Source organism: Carcharodon carcharias, chromosome 13 (assembly GCF_017639515.1).
Source record: "Carcharodon carcharias isolate sCarCar2 chromosome 13, sCarCar2.pri, whole genome shotgun sequence".
NCBI lineage: Eukaryota > Metazoa > Chordata > Chondrichthyes > Lamniformes > Lamnidae > Carcharodon > Carcharodon carcharias.
Window position 1 is genome coordinate 126,554,161 of NC_054479.1, and position 23,012 is coordinate 126,577,172.

The window sequence follows — 23,012 nt, forward strand, 5'->3', positions numbered from 1 at the left end:
GGTGACCAATTTTTTTTTTTAAAAGCAATGAACTTCAGAAGGAAGATTCCTAGGGCAACTTTCGGGGCAAGTTCTAGAGGGTGGAAAATTGGAATATTCAGTTGAAATAAAGGAGAATTGTTTTTCTGTGGAATCAAACTGTGTTAATTTCCTATTTAGTGAAAGCATTGATATGTTTGATACCACTTATTATTCAAAAGATTGCACTATAAATAAAGATTCACTAGATTTGAATGAAAAGATTTTAGAAAAGCTGTCAGGTAAATTTAAAGAATACATCAGCCTCAACTCTATAGATGATGACGACGAAGACAGTCTGAACCTTCCAGATTGGTTGCTTTATTTGGTGGGCAGCGCTGATGACAGTCTGAGCCCTCCAAATAGGCATGCCAGCACACAAGCTTAGATTCAAGGATGGTGCACTTAAATGTTGCTATGAAATTTGAATCCTAAACAAAGACTCTGTCATGGAATAAGATTGGTAGGAAGCTGTTTTTTTTTCAGTGATAGATACTGAAAATAGAATGTTTATTGCTCAAAAAATCAGATGTAAACCTGCCTTTTCAACTTAGGAGAAGACAGCTCCCAATTAGACTTTCATATTCAATGATGGTAAGCAAATCACAAGGCCAAACTTTTGACAAAATTTGCATTTATATTCCTAGGCCTCTTATCACACACGTATAGTTTTAGGTAGGTTTCCAGAGTGAGACATTTAATTCTTAAAGTCCCAGTAACAGCATAATTGGAAATCCTGTTTTTTTAAAAAAGGGCTGTTATGGCAAGGATGGAGTAGTACAGAAGGTGATCAAATTAATTAGATACATTAATTTGACAGCAAATGTTTTACAGGTCTCATCTGGTTAAAATTAAACAATCGCTGCTCAATACGTGCATGTGTGTATAAGTCTGGATGTCAATGAACTGAAAAAATATACCATCACATTCCTTCTTCTCGCCATCTAGGTCCACACCAAAACAAGGTACCAGGAGAGGAGGGGAGGAAAGACATGAAAATATTAATTCAGCAGTGGATTCTGTGTCAGATCAAGTACTGCTGTCCAACACTTGTGAATGCTGAATTGAAGGCATGGAATTTCAAACTATTTAAAACTAAAATTTAATGCAATCACACAACAAACTCAGCAACCACCCCGACGCCCATCTTTGTGCTCAGTCAATTTAAGTACTAAATTCAAACTTGAGTGAATAATGCAGAACTCAGGGTTTTATTGTTTATTTTCTTACTAGAAATAAATACATGCTGGCTTTGCATAAAAGCTTAATAAAACAATCTTTCAATGATAATGTATGCACTCCTCAAAGAGCAAAAAAAATATACAAAGCAACCACTACAAATATAAAATGTGCACCTTGCTGATAATTTGATCAAAAATTAGTCTTTTTTGAATCACTTGTAATCTATAAAAGCACTTCAGTGCTCCATAACAGAAGAAATGGATGAAAGCTTTTGCAGGAGTGTTAAAATAATGGCTTGATCGGAGAGATGGATTTTTGAGGAGGAGAGAAGTAGTAAGGTAAGACAATATGGCAGAAACTGCTGAAGAATGTCACCAATAGTCGACTGGAGGATGCACAGAAAACTAAGTAATGGAACTACAGGAGATATTCAAGGCAGGTGCGGGGAGGTGCAAAAGCATGAGAATCATAAATAATACATGGATTTTAAAACCAAAGAATGTATGCATAATGTTGTAATCAAGTTATTGCTTTTAATGGGGAATGGGGAAGAAGGGCCATCAGCTAACGCATACATCAACATGCTTTGAACTCTTTACGCAGCAAAAGCACCAATGGGCTCAAGGATGATTTAATTGTGCCCCTACCTTGCAATCGATCATCCTCCTCAAAAGAATCTCACTCAATGTCCATCAGACTGAAAAGTAGCAAATATAGTCCCTCTATTCAAGAAGGGTAGAAGGCCAGTTAGCTTGACATCTGTTGTGGGGAAGGTGTTAGAATGGATCATCAAAGGAGGTTATAGCTGGGCACTTAGAAAAAGTCAAGGTAACCGGGAAGAGTCAAAATGGCTTTGTGAAAGAGAAATCATATTTAACCAATTTATTGAAGCTCTTTGAAGAAGTAACATGCACTGTGGATAAAGGGATGCCTGTGGACGTACTGCACTTGGAATTCCAGAAGGCATTTGATAGGGTGCCACATAAAAGGTTATTGCAAAAAATAAAAGTTCACGGTATAGGGGGTACAATATTAGCGTGCATAGAAGATTGGCTGGCTGGCAGAAAACAGAGAATGCATAAACAGGTCTTTTTCTGATTGTCTGGGTGTGACTACTGGAATCACGCAGGGAGTGCGGAGGCCTCAAGTTATTATAATTTATATTAATGAATTAGATATGGGGAGCAAAGGTGTGGTAGCTAAGTCTGCAGGTGACACAAAGATCAGTAGGAAAGTATGTTGTGAAGAGGCCATAAGGAGGTTGCAGACAGATATAGATAGGTTGAGTGAGTGGGCAAAAATCTGCAGATGGAGTATAATGTGGGAAAACGTGAGGTTTTTCATTTTGGCAGGAAGAATAAAAAAGCAGAGCATTACTTGAACAGAGAACGACTGCGGAATTCCGAGTTGCAGAGGGATCTAGGTGTTCTAGTACATGAATCACAATAAGTTAGCATATAATTAAGAAGGTTATTGGAATGCTATCCTTTATTACGGGAGGAATTGAACAGAGAAGTTATGCTTTAAATTATACAGGACTTTGGTGGGACCACATCTCAAATACTGTGTGCAGTGTTGGTCTCCTTATTTTAGGAAGGATATAAATTCATTGGAGGCGGTTCAGAGGAATTTACTAGATTGATACCTGGAATGAGCAGGTTGCCTTAAGACAAAAGGTTGGGCAGACTAGGCTTGTTTCCACTGGAGTTTAGAAGAGTGAGGGGTGATTTGATTGAAATATATAAGATCCTGAATGGCCTTGACAAGGTGGACATGGAAAGGATGTTTCCTCTTTTGGGTGAGTCCTGAACTGGGGGCACTGTTTTAAAATTAGGGGTTGCCCTTTTAGGACAGAGATGAGGAGAATTTTTTTCACTCAGAAGATCATGCGACTTTAAAACTCTCTGCCTCAGAGGGCGGTGGAGGCGGGTCATTGAATATTTTTAAGGCAGAGCTAGATAGATTCTTGTTAGGCAAGGGAATCAAAGGTTATCGGGGGCAAATGGGAGTGTAAAATTCAAAACACAAACAGATCAGCCAAGCTCTTATTGAATGGCGGAGCAGGCTCAAGGGGCCGAATGGCCTACTTCTGCTCCTACTTTTATGTTCGTAAGTAGTTGATGCTGTTGTCTGACATGACCTAAGGCTGCATTTGCATAACTCCAGTCAAAATCCCCACTGCTGTCAAATTTATTTCCTCCCCTCCTAAACCCCCGCTGGGTTCACTGGTCTACATTAACCCCTGGGTCAGCAACATCCTAGCTTCAAAATTCTCATCCTGGTTTTCTATATGGCATCGTCCCCTCCATAACTCTGCAAGCTCCTCCACCCTACAAATCTCCACCACTCCTCCAATTCCTTTTGCACATCCCTGATTTTAATCATTCCATCATTAGCAGCTGTGCCTTCAGCTCTCTAGGTCTTGACTTGTGGCATTTCCTCTCTAAACTACTCTCCTCCTTTAAGATGCGCCCAAAAATCCATTTCCTTGGCCAAACTTTTGGTTACCAGTTCTATGTACTTTGGTGTTGAATTTTGATTAATAACATCTAATGAAACATCTTGTGATATTTTATTATATTATAAATAAAATTATATTAAAAGTTGTATAAATGCAACCTCATAGAATCATAGAATGATTACAGCACAGAAAGCGACCATTTTGCCTGTCGTGTCTGTGCTGGCTCTCTGCAACACTTATTAACCTGGTCCCACAACCCTGCCTTTCCCCCGTAGCCCTGCAATTTTTTTCTCTTCACATAATTATCCAATTCTCTTCTGAATTGAAACTATCTCTCATGCAGTGCTTTCCAGAATCTAACAACTAGCTACGTAATAAAGATGTTCCTCATGTCGGCATTGCGTCTTTTGCAAATTGCCTTAAATCAGTGTCCTCTGGTTCTCAACCCTTCCACCAATTGACACAGTTTTTCCGTATTTATTCTATCCTAACTCCTCATAATTTTGAACACCTTTATCAAATCTCTTCCTAATTCTCTCTTCCCAAGACAGAACAACCCAATTTCTCCAATCGATCCATGTAACTAAAGTTTCTCATTCCTGAAATCATTCCCATGAATCTTTTCTATACCCTCTCTAATACCTTCACATCCTTCAGAAGTAGTGGCATCCAGAAGTGGACACAATATTCTAGTTGAAGCCAAACCAGTGTTTTATACCTGTTGTTGTTGGATCAGTGTATCATTTTAATTCCAATGCTCTGTAACTCTTTCAACTACAAACACGTTTCCATCTGTTCCTATTCAGATGAAGTTACATTGTTTCATAGTTTGCCATTGTGAGATTTGAACTCTTGATCTTGGGGTTACAAGGCCAGTACCATAACCACTTGGCTATTTAGGCCAAGCTTCCAATGCTCTGTAACTCTTTCGAGTACAAACACGTTTCCATCTGTTCCTATTCAGATGAAGTTACATTGTTTCATAGTTTGCCATTGTGAGATTTGAACTCTTGATCTTGGGGTTACAAGCCCAGTACCATAACCACTTGGCTATTTAGGCCAAGCTTCCAATGCTCTGTAACTCTCTCGAGTACAAACACGTTTCCATCTGTTCCTATTCAGATGAAGTTACATTGTTTCATAGCTTGCCATTGTGAGATTTGAACTCTTGATCTTGGGGTTACAAACCCATTACCATAACCACTTGGCTATTTAGGCCAAGCCCTCCAATGCTCTGTAACTCTTTCGAGTACAAACACGTTTCCATCTGTTTCAGATGAAGTTACATTGTTTCATAGTTTGCCATTGTGAGATTTGAACTCTTGATACTCTTTTGAGTAAACCTGTTTCCATCTGTTTCAGATGAAGTTACATTGTTTCATAGTTTGCCATTGTGAGATTTGAACTCTTGATACTCTTTTGAGTAAACCGGTTTCCATCTGTTTCAGATGAAGTTACATTGTTTCATAGTTTGCCATTGTGAGATTTGAACTCTTGATCTTGGGGTTCCAAACCCAGTACCATAACCACTTGGCTATTTCAGCCAAGCCTAAAAATTGATGTAACTCTTTTGAGTACAAACCCATTTCCATCTGTTTCAGATGAAGTTACATGTTTCATAGTTTGCCATTGTGAGATTTGAACTCTTGATCTTGGGGTTACAAACCCAGTACCATAACCACTTGGCTATTTAAGCCAAGCAATATAATTGCTATGCAATGTAACTCTTTTGAGTACAAACCCATTTCCATCTGTTTCAGATGAAGTTACATTGTTTCATAGTTTGCCATTATGAAATTTGAACTCTTGATCTTGGGGTTACAAACCCAGTACCATAACCACTTGGCTGTTTAGGCCAAGCCCTTAAATTTGTAACTCTTTCGAGTACAAACACATTTCCATCTGTTCCTAGTCAGATGAAGTTACATTGTTCCATAGTTTGCCATTGTGAGATTTGAACTCTTGATCTTGGGGTTACAAACCCAGTACCATAACCACTTGGCTATTTAGGCCAAGCCCTCCAATGCTCTGTAACTCTTTTGAGTACAAACACGTTTCCATCTGTTCCTATTCAGATGAAGTTACATTGTTTCATAGTTTGCCATTGTGAGATTTGAACTCTTGATCTTGGGGTTATAAACCCAGTACCATAACCACTTGGCTATTTAGGCCAAGCTTAAAGGCACAGAGGGCATGTCCCCGAGGCGGCTCATATTGCGGGGCACCAGCACCCGAGGGAGGGTTCGGGGAAAGTACAAACACGTTTCCATCTGCTTCAGATGAAGTTATATTGTTTGCCATTGTGAGATTTGAACTCTTGATCTTGGGGTTACAAACCCAGTACCATGACCACTTGGCTATTTAGGCCAAGCCTCCAATGCTCTGTATTGATACAATCTAGACAAAGATATCAACGAGGGTTCGTTCTCCATCCAATCTCTCAGAGTGCCAATCCTGGGCGATTTTCACACTAACTAGTTTAGTGCAGCAAGAACAGAGCGTCCAAATAAATTATCACTCTATACTTTTAATTGACAATGAAAAAAGGCTAAGGTAGGGGAATGAAGAAAAAGAAACAAACCCCGAGCCTTTTTTAAAAAATGCTCATTTTTTTGAATACCCAGAAAGATTTGCATTTAAATAGTGTGTTTCATGACCACCAGACGTCCCGAAGCGCTTAACGGCCAATGAAATATGTTTGAACTGTGGTCACTGTTGAAATGTGGGACATGCAGCGGCCAAATTGCACAGAGCAAGCTTTCACAAACAGCAATACGGAAATGGCCAGCAAATCTGTTTTTGTGATATTGATGGATAAATACTGATGAGGAGCCGGGGATAACTCGCCTGTTTTTCTTTGAAATGCTGCCATGGAACCTTCGATGTCCACCTGAAAGGGCAGGTGGTATCTCAGTTTAACACCTCATCCGGCCTACACCTCAAAGTGCAGCATTCCCCCAGTGCTATAGCCTTGATTTTTGTGCCCAAGTTCTGGAGTGGGACTTGGATTCACAACTTTTAGTCATTTGGCAGTTTAGAACTTGAGTATTCCTGAAAAGAAGACATTGTGTCGAAGCTTTTCATCTTGTACTCATCAGGACAATCGCAAGAATCTGCCAGGGGATTCTCTCCCACGGTCTACCATAAGCCTACCTTCACTGGTCAATACATGCGTTGGGATACTTACAGCTCCACGCACTATAAAATTGGCCTTATCGGCAACCTCGTAAATAGGGCCCAAGCCATTTGCTCATCATGCAAGCTTGATGTTGAAATAGGGCGCAACAAAGACACTCTGCGGGTATTTTGTGCTGTATATCAAGCAAACTCATGAACAAGCCTAAGGCTGTCACTTTTGGCCCTGAAAAGTGCCCAGTCTATCTCAGATTACCCTGGAAGAGCAAGGTATCTCAAAAAAATTTGAGCAATAGGTAAAGCTAACTGTTTCACACTGCCACTATGTAGCAGCAGCACTAGTGGTACTTGCCACTAACGGGATGCTGCCATCAAGCCAAAAAGATGTTTTGCCTATCACATAAATGAGTGAAGTGGTATACGAATTTCAGTGCCAATGTTGATGCTAGGCATATAGAATGTAAGTCCCAAAGACTGGCAGATTGTATCAAACAGCATGTTGCTTCCACTACAACAAGCAAGGTACACACTGTATCCAACCAGCCCGTGCTTGCAAAACTCAAAACAGTGTCCAACATTAGATGTGATTCCGCGATTGGACAACATTTGTTAAATAATGCTCAGTGTGCTAATTTTGCTGACAACCAACTTAAGATTGTCAGTCGGCTCGCAGTGTGGCACTGGGAGCTACACATATTAATACACATGGCCCTGTTCTTTGCAGACAGAAGAAACATGTACACACATTGCACCTGTTTCAGTTAAACAAAATGAGCGATAGCCATTCGCTGGTTTATTGCTCAGGGCAATGCCATGAACAGACTCAAGCTGCTCGATTTAAATTTCAAACAATGTTTGGCAGTTAACTGTCAGTCACCATTAACTGGTGCATTCTCCATGCAACACCTCTACCAATCATTTGCCCTTGCCAACCCACCAGCACACTCTTCCCATACAGCATAAAGTTGTTGCTTCCCCTGACACTGGCATTCTTATAATTGTCCTGATAAGTGCAAGACGAAAAGCTTCAACAAAATATCTTTTTTCAACAATACTCAAATTCAAAACTTTGTGACAGAGGCAAAAAATGCTTCCAATGAGTCACTGTTGACTCCTACTAAAAGAGTGAACTGTCGCAATGTTATGAATGTTTGATATTTGTGGCTCACTTTGTACAGTAGATTCTCATTCACTGTCCACACTAAACTTAGCTTGGAGATTCACTGGCTAACAGCCACAGGGGATCACAGCAATTCAAGGCTAAATATTAATACAATTATGGGGTTAAACTATATTGACCCAGGATCTATTAAAATAGGAAAGTGCATATATATTGTCCTGTCATAAATAGCATTGAGTTGAAGATGTAATTCAGACCGAAAAGGGGAAATAGCTCTTGAAGTAACATCCAGTCCTAGAAACCTTTCAGCTTTATAAAAATTGTTAAATGCACCGGTGCAGTACTGCACTGAATTACAATTTGTCATATTGCCCTTTAGCGATTTTCTGGCCATAAGGCGCTCCACCTTTATGGTGCCCCTTGATGGTTTATTGCCACAAATTGACTGCTTGCCATTGGGCAACTTCCCAGTCCAGCTGCTCACATCATCCATCCATTGCCATCTCAGTTGACCCTTTGCACCTCAGTCTATTCACAAGCAAATCTGTGACAGGTCCATAACTTCTATAAATGGATTCACTTCATAATCAGTATGTCCTTGACTCCAATAGTCTGCCATACCACTTGACTGAGTGCAGGCTCAACATAGGAAAATCTTAAAAGCTTCAAACAGCATGCTGCTTTAATATTCAGTTCCCTCCCCACACCACAATTTGTTAGCAATAAAAAAAATTAAACGGAGGTGAATTTATAATTTTCCTGTAAAATTACAACTTCGACCATCCAATAGACAATTAACCAGAGGATGATTGAAACACCAAGTAAAATTATGCTCCTTTGATTAATTCCTGCTTCTCCTAACTCTGCATGCAACACACAGCATTCCAGAGCCTAATAGGTAACTCCTGACCATGTCTCAAACCAGCGTAACAGAGGAGACAAAAATATCCCAATCCCTTTCACACTGGACCCGAGGACATCAGTGTGCTGACCGGCCTACCTGTCATCAGATGAGCAGCTCTGATAAATCATACACAATTAGACACATTTTTAGGATGCACAGGTAAAAAAGTTCCCTCATGCAAGGAGAACAGTTTTATCCAATCCTTTTAAGGGAAGATACCTAACCTTATTTTGATGCTAATTTCTCGGCTCATCTCCTTAAGTACCATTTCTTGCAAAGGTACAAGCTCTATATGCCTTGGCAGCACTTCTCCCAAGTGGGCATTTTTTCATACAGAAGCCTCAGCAGTATCACACAAGTATCACAGCTGAATCCATCCCTATTCATGTATGACTTCCAGGCTGGGCAAGACAGGAATCGTATATAGCTATTGGGACTGGTTGATTTTTCTCCTTCCTAACACCAGCAATACCAAGATTAGCTGTATCACCCCTACCACAGCCCTGGCCAGAGATCAGTTGCCTCAGAGTGGAATCAATTGGAGGAGTTCTGGTCCATATATATATATAATATTTTGATATGCACAATTCATAGCAGGATCTACAAATTGAAGCAAAATCAACCGCTGATTGCTCAAGTCAAAACTTTTGATATTTATTATTCAAGCTCTAGCATCAAATGCAATGGATTTGCACTGTTTCCATGCCAACCACAAGCAGTGATAAGCATAAGCAAAACTACCCTCACAATGCAGTTTCAATGCTACTTCAGAAGGGCACTGTTTAGGCTACAGTGATTTATAACACAAGTCAAAGCCTGACTCTGTGATTACATTAATGCTATTATCTTTCAATATGCCATTTGAACAGAATGTACAGCTGCTATTCTCTACAGCATCTCTTCACTCTCTGATGATCAGCATTTCAATTTTTTGTCAATTCCTCCCCATAGGAACATGTTATTATCTTGAGATTCGTTACCTTAGGATATCAGAGTCTCTCAGCAAACCTACTGACAAAGCGCATGTTAATAAAACTCAAGATTGGCATTTCAAACAAAAACACTCTTATTGGTCATGGTTCTATTTTCATTCTCACATTTTCCAATGCCAGAATAAAAGCAAAGTGAGATATGCATTTTTCATTCATAATATAGATGTGCATTTAATCCCTGCTAATCATGAACATGAGTGAGACAGCTGGTTACATAAAAAAATATTGGAGTTCATCATAGCTAGCCTCCATGTTTTTTTGTGTTAAAATATATACAAAGCATGCATAAAGAGCAGAGAAAAGATCTGGGTCATGAAGCTCACCCAACAAAACATAAAGCAGTCCATGTCCAAATGCAGCAAGATCTAGACAATATCCAGGTTTGGGCTGATAAGTGGCAAGTATCATTTACGCCAGACAAGTGCCGAGCAATGACCATCTCCAACAAGAGAGAATCCAACCATTGTTCCATGACAATCAATGGATGACCATCACCAAAACCCCCACTAACAACATCCTGAGGGTTACCATTGACCAAAAACTGAACTAGCCATATAAGTACTACAAGAGCGGTTCAGGGGCTAGGAATCCTGCGGCAAGTAACTCACCTCCTGGCTCCCCAAAGCCTGTCCACCATCTACAAGGCACAAGTTAGGAATGTGATGGAATACTCTCTACTTTCCTGAATGAGTGCAGCTCCAACACTCAAGAAGCTTGACGCCATCCAAAACAAAGCAGCACATTTGATTGGCACCCCATTCACAAACATTCACTCCCTCTACCACCAATGAACAGTGGCAGCAGTGAACACCATCTACAAGATGCACTGCAGAAACTCACTAAGCCTCCTTAGGCAGCACCTTCCAAACCCATGACCACTACCATCTAGAAGAACCAGGGCAGCAGACACATGGGAACATCTCCACCTGGAAGTTCCCCTCCAAGCCACTCACCATCCTGACTTGCAAATATATCACCGTTCCTTCACTGTCACTGGGTCAAAATCCTGGAACTCCCTCCCTCACAGTGCAGAAGGTGTACCTACACCACAGGGACTGTAGCGGCTGAAGGCAGCAGCTCATCGCCACCTTCTCAAGGACAATTAGGGATGGCCAGTAAATGCCGGTCTAGCTAGCGATGCCCACATCCCGTAAATGAATATAATAAACACCAGTGACTCAACTTGACAGACAACAGTTTGTATTTATATAGCAAATTTAGAATAGGAAAGCAACAGAGATATTTCACAGGTGTGTAATCAGATAAATATTGAGAACAAGCCAAAGGAGGAGTTTCTAGAATGGGTGACTTAGAAAGGTCTGTTAAAGAGGTAAAGATGGTGTTAAAGGAGCAGTGAAGAGGACGAGAAATTTAGGAAGGAAATTCCAGTGCTTAGGGACTATACATCTCAAGAAACAGCTGGCAATGGTTGGGCAAAGGAAGTACAGATGCACCAGAGATGGAGGAACACAGATCTCAAATGATTATGGGGTGGAGGAGGTGACAGAGACAGTAAGGGGCAAGGCCATGGAGGGATTTGAACATGAGAACATACATTTTAAAATCTAGGTATCAATGACTGCCTAGAGCTAGAAAACAGGCAGGCAAACCCTATACAGCTCATCTGAAACTATAAACTTATCACAGCGGAAACCACAGACTCAAAACCACTATCCTATACCCCCCCAAATGATACCTTTTGTACGTAAACACACTGTGCGCTATTTAGCATTAGTCGATGTGTTACCGAATTACAACATAGAATCTTACAGCACAGGAGGAGGTCATTCAACCCCATAATATCTGTGCCACTATCCAATTATTCCCACTATTCTTGGTCTTCCCCATCAGCCTGTAACATTTCTATCCCTTTCAGCTATATATCCTATTCCTTTTTCAAGATATTATTGAATCTATTTCCACTCTTTCAGATAATGTATTCTAGATCGTAATGTGCTGCATAAGAATAAAATTGCATCTCCCCTCTGGTTCTTTGCCAATTATCCTCAATCAGTGTCTTCTGGTTACCAATCCTCCAGCCAATGGAAACAATTTTTCCTTATTTACTCTATCAAAACCCCTCATAATTTAGAACAACTTGAATAATTTCCCCATAACTTTTTCTGCCCTATTGAGAATAATCCCAGCTTCTCTAGAAACTTTACATCACCTTAATGTGTTTGTCCTCTCTGTACATTTCTGTTTAAAGATTTGTTCTCATTCTTCCGCAGCACAGAAGCAACACCAGTAATTAAATTATGCACCTAGCAACTGTTGTTGTTGCACATGCACAAGCTTTACCAGATTTCATCCAGATTAAGAATCTGTCACATATAAACCATTTTTATAAAATCTGATGACCATCGACACCAGTTGAAGGGTTATGTTATATCACTGATCTTAAACATTAACTATTCTCTCCCTACAGATGCTGCCGACTGGCTGAGTAGCTCCAAAATGTTTAGTTTTTATTCTGAAGCAATTATTGTCTACATGGATACATCAGAACTCCTCCCCCCCGCCCCCCCCCCCGACTAAATCTGCAAAACCTGAGATTAATCTAAAATACAAACAAAATCAAGCAAACAAGAGGTTCAGATGGCAAAAACAACACTGGAGATGTACTTCCTCATCTGAACCCAAGGCACATTGCAGCTGTGAAACAAATTAAAGCTTGCGTGATTATTTGCAAGTGCTTTGCTGAAAGATATAATGCTGAGCAGGATGGTCACACTCAGGAAGACCAGTGTGCAGGGCTCCAAGAGTTAGATTATGAGACATACTACATCAACTAGGCTTAAATTCCCAACAATATAGAAAGTTAAGGGGTAACTTGATTGGAGATTTTGAAAGGAATTCATAGAGTAGATGGAAAGAAATTTTTTCCACTTGTTGGGGGCGTTTAGGACAAGGGGGCATAACCTTAAAATCAGAGCCAACCAGTCAATCAGAGAGAAGTTATGAAGCAATTCTTCATACAAAGGGTGGCAGAAGTGGTGTGAAATTTTTCACACAGAAAGCAGTAGACTCTTGGTCAATTAATTATTTTAATCTGAGATCAATAGATTTTTGTTAGTCAAGGGTATTAAGGGGTCTGAAGCCAAGGTGAGTGGATGGCTGGAGTTAAGATAAAGATCAGTCACGATCTCACTGAATGGCAGAACAACTTCCTCATGTTCCTATACTCTAAAACAGGAAATGATGGGGCATGGGTCCATTGCAGCCATTCTTTTTATGTTCAATTGTTCAATTTCCTGAAGTCAAGTTGATTTTGCTGGGGTCTTTTTCTCATCAGAAATGACATATTGTGCTGAGGTTTTACAAGAGATCTTGTTCCCTTTTGCATTCCCTGTGTATGACAGTCACTGTTATAAACATGTTGCAAGATGCTGCAACTATTTAACCTGTCTGTATTTCATTATATGTATTTACTTCAATGTTTCCATGAAACACAGGAAATGCATATTCACAGCAATATAAAAAGCATTCTGCGGTGAAGTACAAATACGTTTTTAAGGTGAGGTGATCGAGGTTACAATTTCACATCAACTGAATTCAAATACCATTAATTATCAGCTTCTTGCCCACAGTCAAAATAACATTGCAATTCATCACTGACATTAGATACGGTCTACATTACAGTTAAATACATAAATAGCTACACAATTCCTAAATCATGTTATTTTAAAACATTTTAACCAGACAACCTGCAACCTCTGCAGAATCTTTCTCTCACCTAGCAAGATGCTGGCTCATTAGGTGTCTCTGTTAAGAGTGAATCTTCCACTTAACACATTAATTTTCTTTAGCAATCTGGAAATGCAATGAATCCGGAAGCCTCTATAGGAGCAGACTGGTGATTACAATTTCTTTAAAAATAGGCTTTAACAAGTGGTTTTTCTCACAGTACATCAACTGAAAGCAAAGAAGAAAAACTGCAAATCCAAATCAACTTGGCAGCACTGTTCCACAGAAAAAAATTAATAGTTTTCAAAAATTCAGCAGTGGTAATCAAGTAATTTACTTTTGAATAAGAAAATATCTTGAGGAAGAACTTTTCATATCAACCAACAGAACACATTAAATTAATGCAATAGAACCAATTTAAATATGTAACTCAAGATGCAACATTTGGGTATATTTGAGCCATGCTCATTCTCTTCTTAAAACAGCACTGTCCTGTCCAAACACAGTTGAAGCCTTGCTAATCATTTAAAATGCTGCTGCCACCACACACACAGCATACCAAAATATCATCATGTAATCTCACACTCCTCTCTTTTCCAGTCAAATAGAAAAGCCAGAACTTGGGAAAGTAGCAAAATTTCCACTATTTATTTCATAACAAAGAGCAACTTGAGTGTGAGTGCATACATACGGGGAGGGGAGCTAACTAAATAAAATCCATCCTAGTTAGTAGGTAATAATATCAAGCTTCTCGTCGGAATGCGGTACTAGGATAAGTTTTTACTCCTGCAATATACAATTCTGTTCAGCCTACAGGAACTCCTTTTTAAAGGAAAGCAGGAAGAGATGGGAGAGGTGGCAAACCGAGAGTGTTGGTCAGGCAAGAACAATTTGAGGCTGCATTTCCAGTACAAACTCTTAACATTAATGAAAAGCAGTTTTGGTTTATACCAACAGCAAAGTTTGCAGTAAATCCAAACTCAACTTGACTATTGAGAGACCACCAGGGGGAAATAAGTTTCACTCCGCTTCCCTGTGGGGTCATTCAGGGGGTGCAACTGCACATTCACATTGTAACTTGTGAGCACCAGTGAAAATGAACCCATTTCTCAATTATGCTAATGATCGGTTGTAAATGCAACATTTGTATACTACTCATACATTAGTTGAAATGGCGAATCATATATGGTTACTTATCCATGGAAGGAATCACAGCCAAGCCAGGTCTTGTCCTTGCCTGCAGTGCATACATGTGCACCTTCTAGCTGGGATTACTAGATGACAATCTGACAAGCTGGCACCCTTTACAACTTTTAACTCTATCTCCAACATCAAGTTCCCCTTTAAACCACATAATGACCTGACTTGGACATATGGCATAACTGCAGCAAAATCCTGGAATTCTGCTATCGAAGTAGAGCCCAGATACAGAACCTGGGGAATACTTGGCAGCTGTGTGGCTTAGTAGCACCACACCAAGCAGTATCCAAATACTAACTGCCAACCATGCCACTGTTTTGCTCCAGTCTCTAGTTCTCACTAACCTAGTCAGTACTGTGCACTGTGTTGGTCTCCATGTTGCAAAAGGATACAAGGGCACTGGAGAAGGTGCAAAAAATCATTTACAAGGATGAAACCAGGGCTGAATGGTTGTAATTATAAGGAAAGATTGAACAAGGGATTTTCTTCCCCCAAAGGGAAGGCCAAGCGGTGGCATGATAGAAATCTTAAAAATTATGAAGTGGTTCAATGGGTAGGCGTAGAGAAAATACTTCCATTTGTTGGGGAGTCTTGTAATTATAAATACAAGGTAGTCATAAATATATCAAATGAGGAATCCAGGAGAAACTTCTATATCCATAGAGTGATTAGAATGTGGAACGTGCTGCCACATGGAGTAACTGAGGTGAATAGCAAAGATGCATTTAATGGGAAACACCGGATTGATGTTTATATGTAATTCTATGCATCTAATCTTCTCTTTCTCATCTCAGTCACGGCCATTCGGCAAGCTGCAATATGTACAAACATCAGCACCCTATACTTCCCAGCATATACCACTACAGATGTATCACAATGTCACATAACATGCTGAAAAAGTGTCAGTTGTGGTTCAGTGGACAGCACTCTGCCTCTAAGTCAGTGGTTATATGTTGAAATTCCACTCCTGAGAACTAATCATAAAAACCTAGACTGACACTCCAGTGCAATACTGAGGGGTCCCTTCATTGTCAAAGGTGTCATCTTTTGGATGAGACATTAAACTGAGGCCCCATCTGTTCTTTCAGGTAGATGTAAAATAACCCATGGCACTCCTTTAAGGTGAAGAGGGGAGCGCTCTTCCATGTCTTAGCGAATCAATTATCCTGAGAATTTATAATGGCAAACATCTAGTCATTATCTCATTGCAATTTGTGGGAATTTGCTGTGTGCAAATTGCCTGTTGAATTTCCTACATTATAAAGGTGGTTACACTTCAAAAGTATATAATTGGCTGAAAATTACTTTAGGCTGTCCTGCGATTGCGAAAGGCACCTTAAGAATTCAAGTCTTTTTTACCCAAGATGACAACCCATCATAGCATCACTGAATAAACTTTGATCAATTCCAGCTTCTACGAAGAAGTATGATAATGTCACATTCCAGTTTACGGATTTGTTTTTTGCACTTACTGGGAATAATCATGCCAGAAAGAGTCTGGAATTAATTGGTTTGTTAAAATCTAATCCCAAAATCCCATTGTGCAACACCACAATTTGTTTATTCAGCAAAGCAAGAGTTACCGGCCTTACAACACTACAGAATAGCTGTTTATTCAGCACAGTAGAGATTAAAGACATAACTCAGTGCATCACATCACATATGCTGGATTTTTGCCAATATTACAAAATGATGGATTTTAACAAAGTGCTACCTACAATTTACCCAAAATGATGACTTATTTGGCAATAGAGACTGGTGAAAGATTGGGGAATTTAAAACTGAATTTTTATTCTGAATGATTACATAAGTCTTGATCAATCTGGAGTGACCATTGTATCAGAGGTACAATTTTGAATGAACAGTTTAGTTAAGCTGTTTGCATATGATACAGCTTTGTGTAATAGTTTTTATTGTTACAACGCGGCCTCTCACCCGAACTCCTGATGGGCAGGAAATTCCGCAGACAACTTCCAGTCCTGATGAGAAAACTACTACCAGGGTTGGTGTCCAAGCTGTTCCAGTACAGCCACAAAACTGGCATCTACCCAGCAATGTGGAAAATTGCCCAGGCATGTCCTGTACACAAAAAGCAGGGGCAATCCACTCCATCAGTCTACTCTCCATCATCAGTAAAGGGGTCATCAACAGTGCCATCAAGAGCCATTTATTTGGCAATGACCTGCTCACCAACATTCGGTTTGGGTTCTACCAGGGCCACTCAGCTCCTGACCTCATTACAGCCTCGGTTCAAACATGGACAAAAGAGCTGAACTACAGAGGTGATGTGAGAGTGACTGCCCTTGGCATCAAAGCAGCATTTGACCGAGTGTGGCATCAAGGAGCCCTAGCAAAACTGAAGTCAATGGGAATCGGGGGCGGGGGGGGGAACTCTCCACTGGTTGGAGTCATACCTGGCACAAAGGAAAATGGTTGTGGTTGTTGGAGGTCAATCATCTCAGTCTCAGGACATCACTGCAGGAGTTCATCAGAGTAGTGTCCTAGGCCTAATCATTTTCAGCTACTTTAACAATGACCTTCCTTCCATCATAAGGTTAGAAGTAGGGATGTTCGCTGATGATTGCACAATATTCAGCACCATTCACGGCTCCTCAGATAATGAAGCAGTCCATGTCTAAATGCAGCAAGACCTAGACAATATCTCAGCTTGGGCTGACAAGCATCTAGTAACATTCACGCCACACAAGTGCCAGGCAATGATCATCTCTAACAAGAGAGAATCTCACTATTGGCCCTTGACAGTCAATGGCATTACCATCACAATCCCCCACTATTAATATCCAGGGGGTTACCACTGACCAGAAACTGAACTGGTTGGAGTCATACCTAGCACAATGGAAGATGGTTGTTCGAGGTCAATCATCTCAGGTCCAGGACATGAGTGCAGGAGTTCCTCAGGGTAATGTCCTAGGCCCAATCATCTTCAGCTGCTTCATCAATGACCTTCCTTCCATCATAAGGTCAGAAGTGGGGATGTTCACTGATAATTGCACAATGTTCAGCACCATTCGTGACTCCGCAGATACTGAAGCAGTCAATGTCCAAATGCAACAAAACATGGACAAATCTGGGCTTGGGCTGACAAGTGGCAAGTAACATTTGCACCACACAAGTGCCGGGCAATGAGCATCTCCAACAAGAGAAAGTCTGTCTCCCCATGATGTTCAGTAGCATTACCATCACTGAAGATCCCACTATCAATTTCCTGGGGTTACCATTAACCAGAAACCGAACAGGACTGGCCATATAAATACTGTGGCTACAAGAGCAGCGCAGATGTTAGGAATCTTGCAGCGACTAACGCACCTCCTGACTACGAAGGCCTGTCCACCATCTACAAGGCACAAGTCAGGAGTGTGATGGAATACTCATCACTTGCCTGGGTGAATGCAGCCCCAACAACACTCAAGGGGTTTGACGCCATCGAGTACAAAGCAGTCCACTTGCTTGGCACCACATCCCACAAACATTTACTCCCTCCACCACCAACACACAGTGGCAGCTATGTGTACCATCTATAAGATGCACTGCAGAAACTCACCAAGACTCCTTAGATAGCATCTTCCAAACCCACGACCACGACATCTAGATGGACAAAGGCAGCAGACATATGGGAAGACCACCACCTGGAAGTTCCCCTGCAAGCCACTCACTTACCTGACTTGGAAACATATCGCTGTTTCTTCACTGGCACTGGATCAAAATCCTGGAACTCCCTCCCTAACAGCACTGTGGGTTCAAGGCAACAGATTACCACCACCTTCTCAAGGGCAATAAGCGCTGGCCTTGCCAGTGATGCGCTCATCCAATAAATGAATTTTTTTTTAATTACCAGGACATCTAAGCAAGACAGCAGTCTTACAGGCAGAACCAGGCTTCAAATTAGAACAAAAGGTACCACACCAGGCACTTGCCACAACTACAAAAAGATGACAAAACTACATTAGAGACCTCAAGAGAGAGGGTACTATCATCAGGAAGGACAATGACCAAGCAGTACCCCCTGGTTAACACCCCAGAGGATACAATCAGGAGAAACATGAGTCTCCTCCTCATCCCTAGATCGCCCATTCCCACAGTACAGTGGAGAGACATCAAGAAGATACCCAGGTGCCAGAACAACCTCCAAATCAACAGAGTTTACCTGCAAAGACAGCCTATCACCCTTCTGACAGTGCGAGCGAGATACTGTAGGGTTATAAAGCCTCCAGATCAACTGAAGCTATGAACTCAGAGCCTTGAAGTGGGGGAGATGGTGCAGTAATGCAAATGGGGTAAGCTAGAATCACTTGAAATACATTGGATAAAGACTTGGGTAGGGGGCTGCGTTGAAGTATAAGGGTCTGGCACATACAGAGCGAACGTGAGACTCGTACAGTACCACCCACACAGTAATGTAAGAGGACACATGACCCACACCTTGGGTTCAGTCTAGTGCTCTAGTTTTGGACAAAGCCGTGTGCACAAGCAAACATGGAGACAGCTCCTAGCTTGACCCCTTTACTTTTTGTGTGTGTGTGTGTGTATGTGTGCGTGTGTGTTTGTTTTATATATAATAATATATATACTGGAATTTTGGTTCCACTGTTAGTTGTAATAAATCTTTTATAATCTAATTTTGATGATGGTAATGCCATTGAATTTCATGGGGAGTTGGTTAGATTGTCTCTTGTTGGAGATGGTCACTGCCTGGCACTTGTATGGCGTGAAAGTTACTTGCCACCTATCAGCCAAGCCTGAATATTGTCCAAGTATTGCTGCATATGGAGAAAGACTGCTTCACTATCTGAGGAGTCGCGAATGACGCTGAGCATTGCGCAATCATCTGCAATTGGGCAAGGACCAAAGTAAGTCATCCCTGAATAAGATCAGAGTAGAGTTATCTTTTAGTCAGTAATCAAATATTGACAAGAAAGGATCATAGAACAGATGCACCCAATGATAATGCTGTGTGCAAAGGACTGAGCACCATGTAACTGGTGCTATGCTGACCAGGTATATGATACACAAGGCTGTAGGGTACACCATTGTCTGAAGACAGTGGTTAAACCTTAATGCATTTCAAATTATTCAGAAATGTTTCAATCAGTAATAGTGGAACCTGCTTCATATCTCCTATGTTACAAAATCCCCTGCTCTCTAAAAGACTAATTCCTACTAAATGGTCTGTTTATTAAATGATTCCAAAAGTTCTTCCTCTACTAGCCTACCCACCAGCACATTCCAAGTTTTGGTCAATATACCTGTAAAGAACTACCTCCATTCAAATAAAACATTGCAAAGCATTCAGTAAGAACATAACAATGCATTAAATAGAGGAGAAAGCCATTTGGCATTTCAGGTCTGCTGTATCAAGATTGTGATTGATCGTTTACCTCAACTTCACCTTCTTGAACTACTTTCACATCCCTTAAATCCCTTTATATCCAAAAATCTATCGATCTCTGTCTTGAATATACTCACAACAGAGTATACACAGCCCTCTGGGACATAGAGTCCTAAGAGTCTCAGCCCTTTGAATTAAGAAATTTCTACTCATCTCAGTCCTAAATAGCTAACACTTTATTCTGAGACTGTAATGTTACAGCGCTAGCCAGGTGAAACATCATCCCAGCATCTACCCTGTCAAGTTCCTTAACAAGTTTATGCATTTGAATGAGATCACCTCTCATTCAAATTTACAGATTTTAGGCCTAGCTTACTCAATTTCTCCTCATAGGACAGTCCCCTCGTTTCAGGAATCAATCTCAGGGACCTTCATTGCACTTCCTCTAAGGTACCAGATGTGATCTCACCAAGGTCCTATCTAATTGTAGTGAGACTTGTTTGCGCTTCCAACTCCAATTCCTTCTAACAGGTTAAAATACCAGTTGCTTTCCGAATTGCTTCCTGTACTGGCATGTTAACTTTGTGATTTGTGCACGAGGACACCCAAGTCCTTCTGAATACCAACATTTCTCAGGCTCTCATCATTTAGGAAAATCTGCTTTCGAATATTCCTATCAAAATGGATAACTTCACACTTTCCCACATAATATTCCATCGGCCATATTCTTACTCACTCATTTAATTTGTCTATATCACTTTGCAGTGTCTTTGTATCCTCCTCAGAAGTTCCTTTACGCCCCTGCCTCACAGCTTTGTCAGCATTAATTACACTAGGTCACTTCAAAGTCATTGGTATAGACTATAAATAGCTGAGGCCCAAACTCTGAGCCTTGCAGTATCCTGATAGCCTGTTTACTCCCACTCTCCATTTCTGTCTGTTAACCAATCCTCAACCCATGCTAATATGTCTCTCCCAATTCCATGATCCCCAATTTTATCTAATAACCTCATATGTGGCACCTTATCAAATGTTTATTTAAAAATCCAAATACATTACAACCAGATTCCCCCTTATCTACCCTGCCAGTTACAACTTCAAAAAAACTCTTAACAGCATGCTATTTCCCTTCCATAAATCCATGTTGACTTTGCCTAATCATACTTTGATTTTCTAAGTGCCCTGTTATCATGTCCATAATAAAAGATTCTAATATTTTCCTTACGGCTGGTATCAGGTTAACTAGCCTATAATTCCCTGCTTTCTCTCTCCCTCCCTTTTTTTAAAATAATGGCGTTACATTTGCTACCTTCTATCCATAGGAGCTGTTCAGAATTTAAGGAATTTCTGGAATATCAAAACCAATGCATTCACTATCTCTGTGGCTGCCTCTTTTAACCTGAGGATACAAGCCATCGGGTCCAGGGGATTTGTCAACATTTAGTCCCATTAATTTATTCCGTACTATTTCTTTATTAATACTAAGTTCCTCATCCTTGCTAGAACCTTGCAGATCATCAATGAAGAGTTAAATTATTTCTACCCACTGTCTCCAATTTTGAGTCATCTTGTAGTGCAGTAATGTTAAGGTCCATAGTGTGCCTTCAGAACTTGTAGCTGTTTCAACAAATTGCTTTGAGAAAATTCAGAACAGCCTCCACCACACAGTTTCCCTCTGACACTGTGATGGATTCTGCCGTCACTTCGGCGGATGAGCGCTAGCAAAGAGACCAACTGTTCATCATCTACGCTGGTGTCATTCATGTGATGTTAAACCAAATCCAGATTGCAATATGGTAGAGCATAATTGGCACCAAGTTCAAGTTAACATATAACCACTTACCTGCCAGTAGGAAGGTGATCAGACAGGTCTCTTTCGGCATGTAGAGTTTCAAGCGGGAGCCACTAAAGACATATTCAACCACAGCTTCTGAACGCCCGGCTCTCTGCAGGAATGGCAGAAATTGCTTGGCTTTCTGGGTGTCCTGTAAGCAATAAGGCATGGAGTTACTTGGGAATGAGTGCAGATTGAGCACCATCAGCGAAGCATACCAGGAATGAATACTGATGTCAATCAGGAATGAGAACTCCAACTGAATTTTTGCCACTAGACTAGGGACATTTGAGTTAATTGCATCCACTGTGGGTACAACACAGACTGAGATCTTTCTCTTCAGTGCCATTCAGAATCAGACCACACTGCATATTTTGGTCATTAATATTTGGCTACGTCACCACACATCAAAATTAGTTTGTTCTCATTGAAACTTTTTGTGATGTTTGCAAAAGTAAGGTATAATATAAATACAAGCTTGAAGAAGCAACAGCATTGATATTTTAAGTTGAATAACAATGAAGCAATCAGCTCACTTAACTGCAACTACCCATCAGCAGACATTGATTCTCCATCAGGGTTGCTCACCACTGTGCAGCAAGACATTTTTATATTGATGTTCATTTAGTTCAGATCTCAAGCATGTATATGACTAAAAAAATCTCCTTTACCTCAACAGAACTATAAATTCAAACTAAAGAACAAGTTTATTTTACAATTATCATTATGCACAGTAATATTGTGGATCTGGTCACAGGTTCCACACAAGAAAGCTACAAAACTCGACTATTTTATAACTGCCATGTGAGAGACAGTGACTTCAGCTTCAAGCCTCCATGTTACTTATTTGCCCCCTAAATTGACTAGATAATCATTACAAAACTTTAAATTAATGATTTTACAGCAGCTATACAAACAGGTGCATCATACAAACTACATGCAGCTAAAAATTTGTAACAAGAAGGAAATTACTAGCTTTCCCAGAATAACCATCAATGACTTCCCCAACTGACAATGGCTTTTCCATAATAGGACAATTTTTAAACCAAAAACAGACAACAATTTCACAGAGAATTACACAATTGAGAGGAAACAAATGCACAAGTAAAATTAGCTATAGAATAAAACTAAT

The 23,012-nt window shown here is 40.4% G+C and overlaps 1 protein-coding gene across 1 annotated transcript in view; it reads right to left on the reverse strand.

Annotated features, from left to right (window-relative positions):
* The window catches only part of snd1 (staphylococcal nuclease and tudor domain containing 1), a 946,160-nt gene that overhangs the window by 606,756 nt on the left and 316,392 nt on the right, over positions 1–23,012 (reverse strand). The window contains exon 15 of the mRNA XM_041202041.1: positions 21,890–22,031. Coding sequence (XP_041057975.1) covers positions 21,890–22,031 — 142 coding nt within the window. The remainder of the gene's footprint in view (positions 1–21,889; positions 22,032–23,012) is intronic.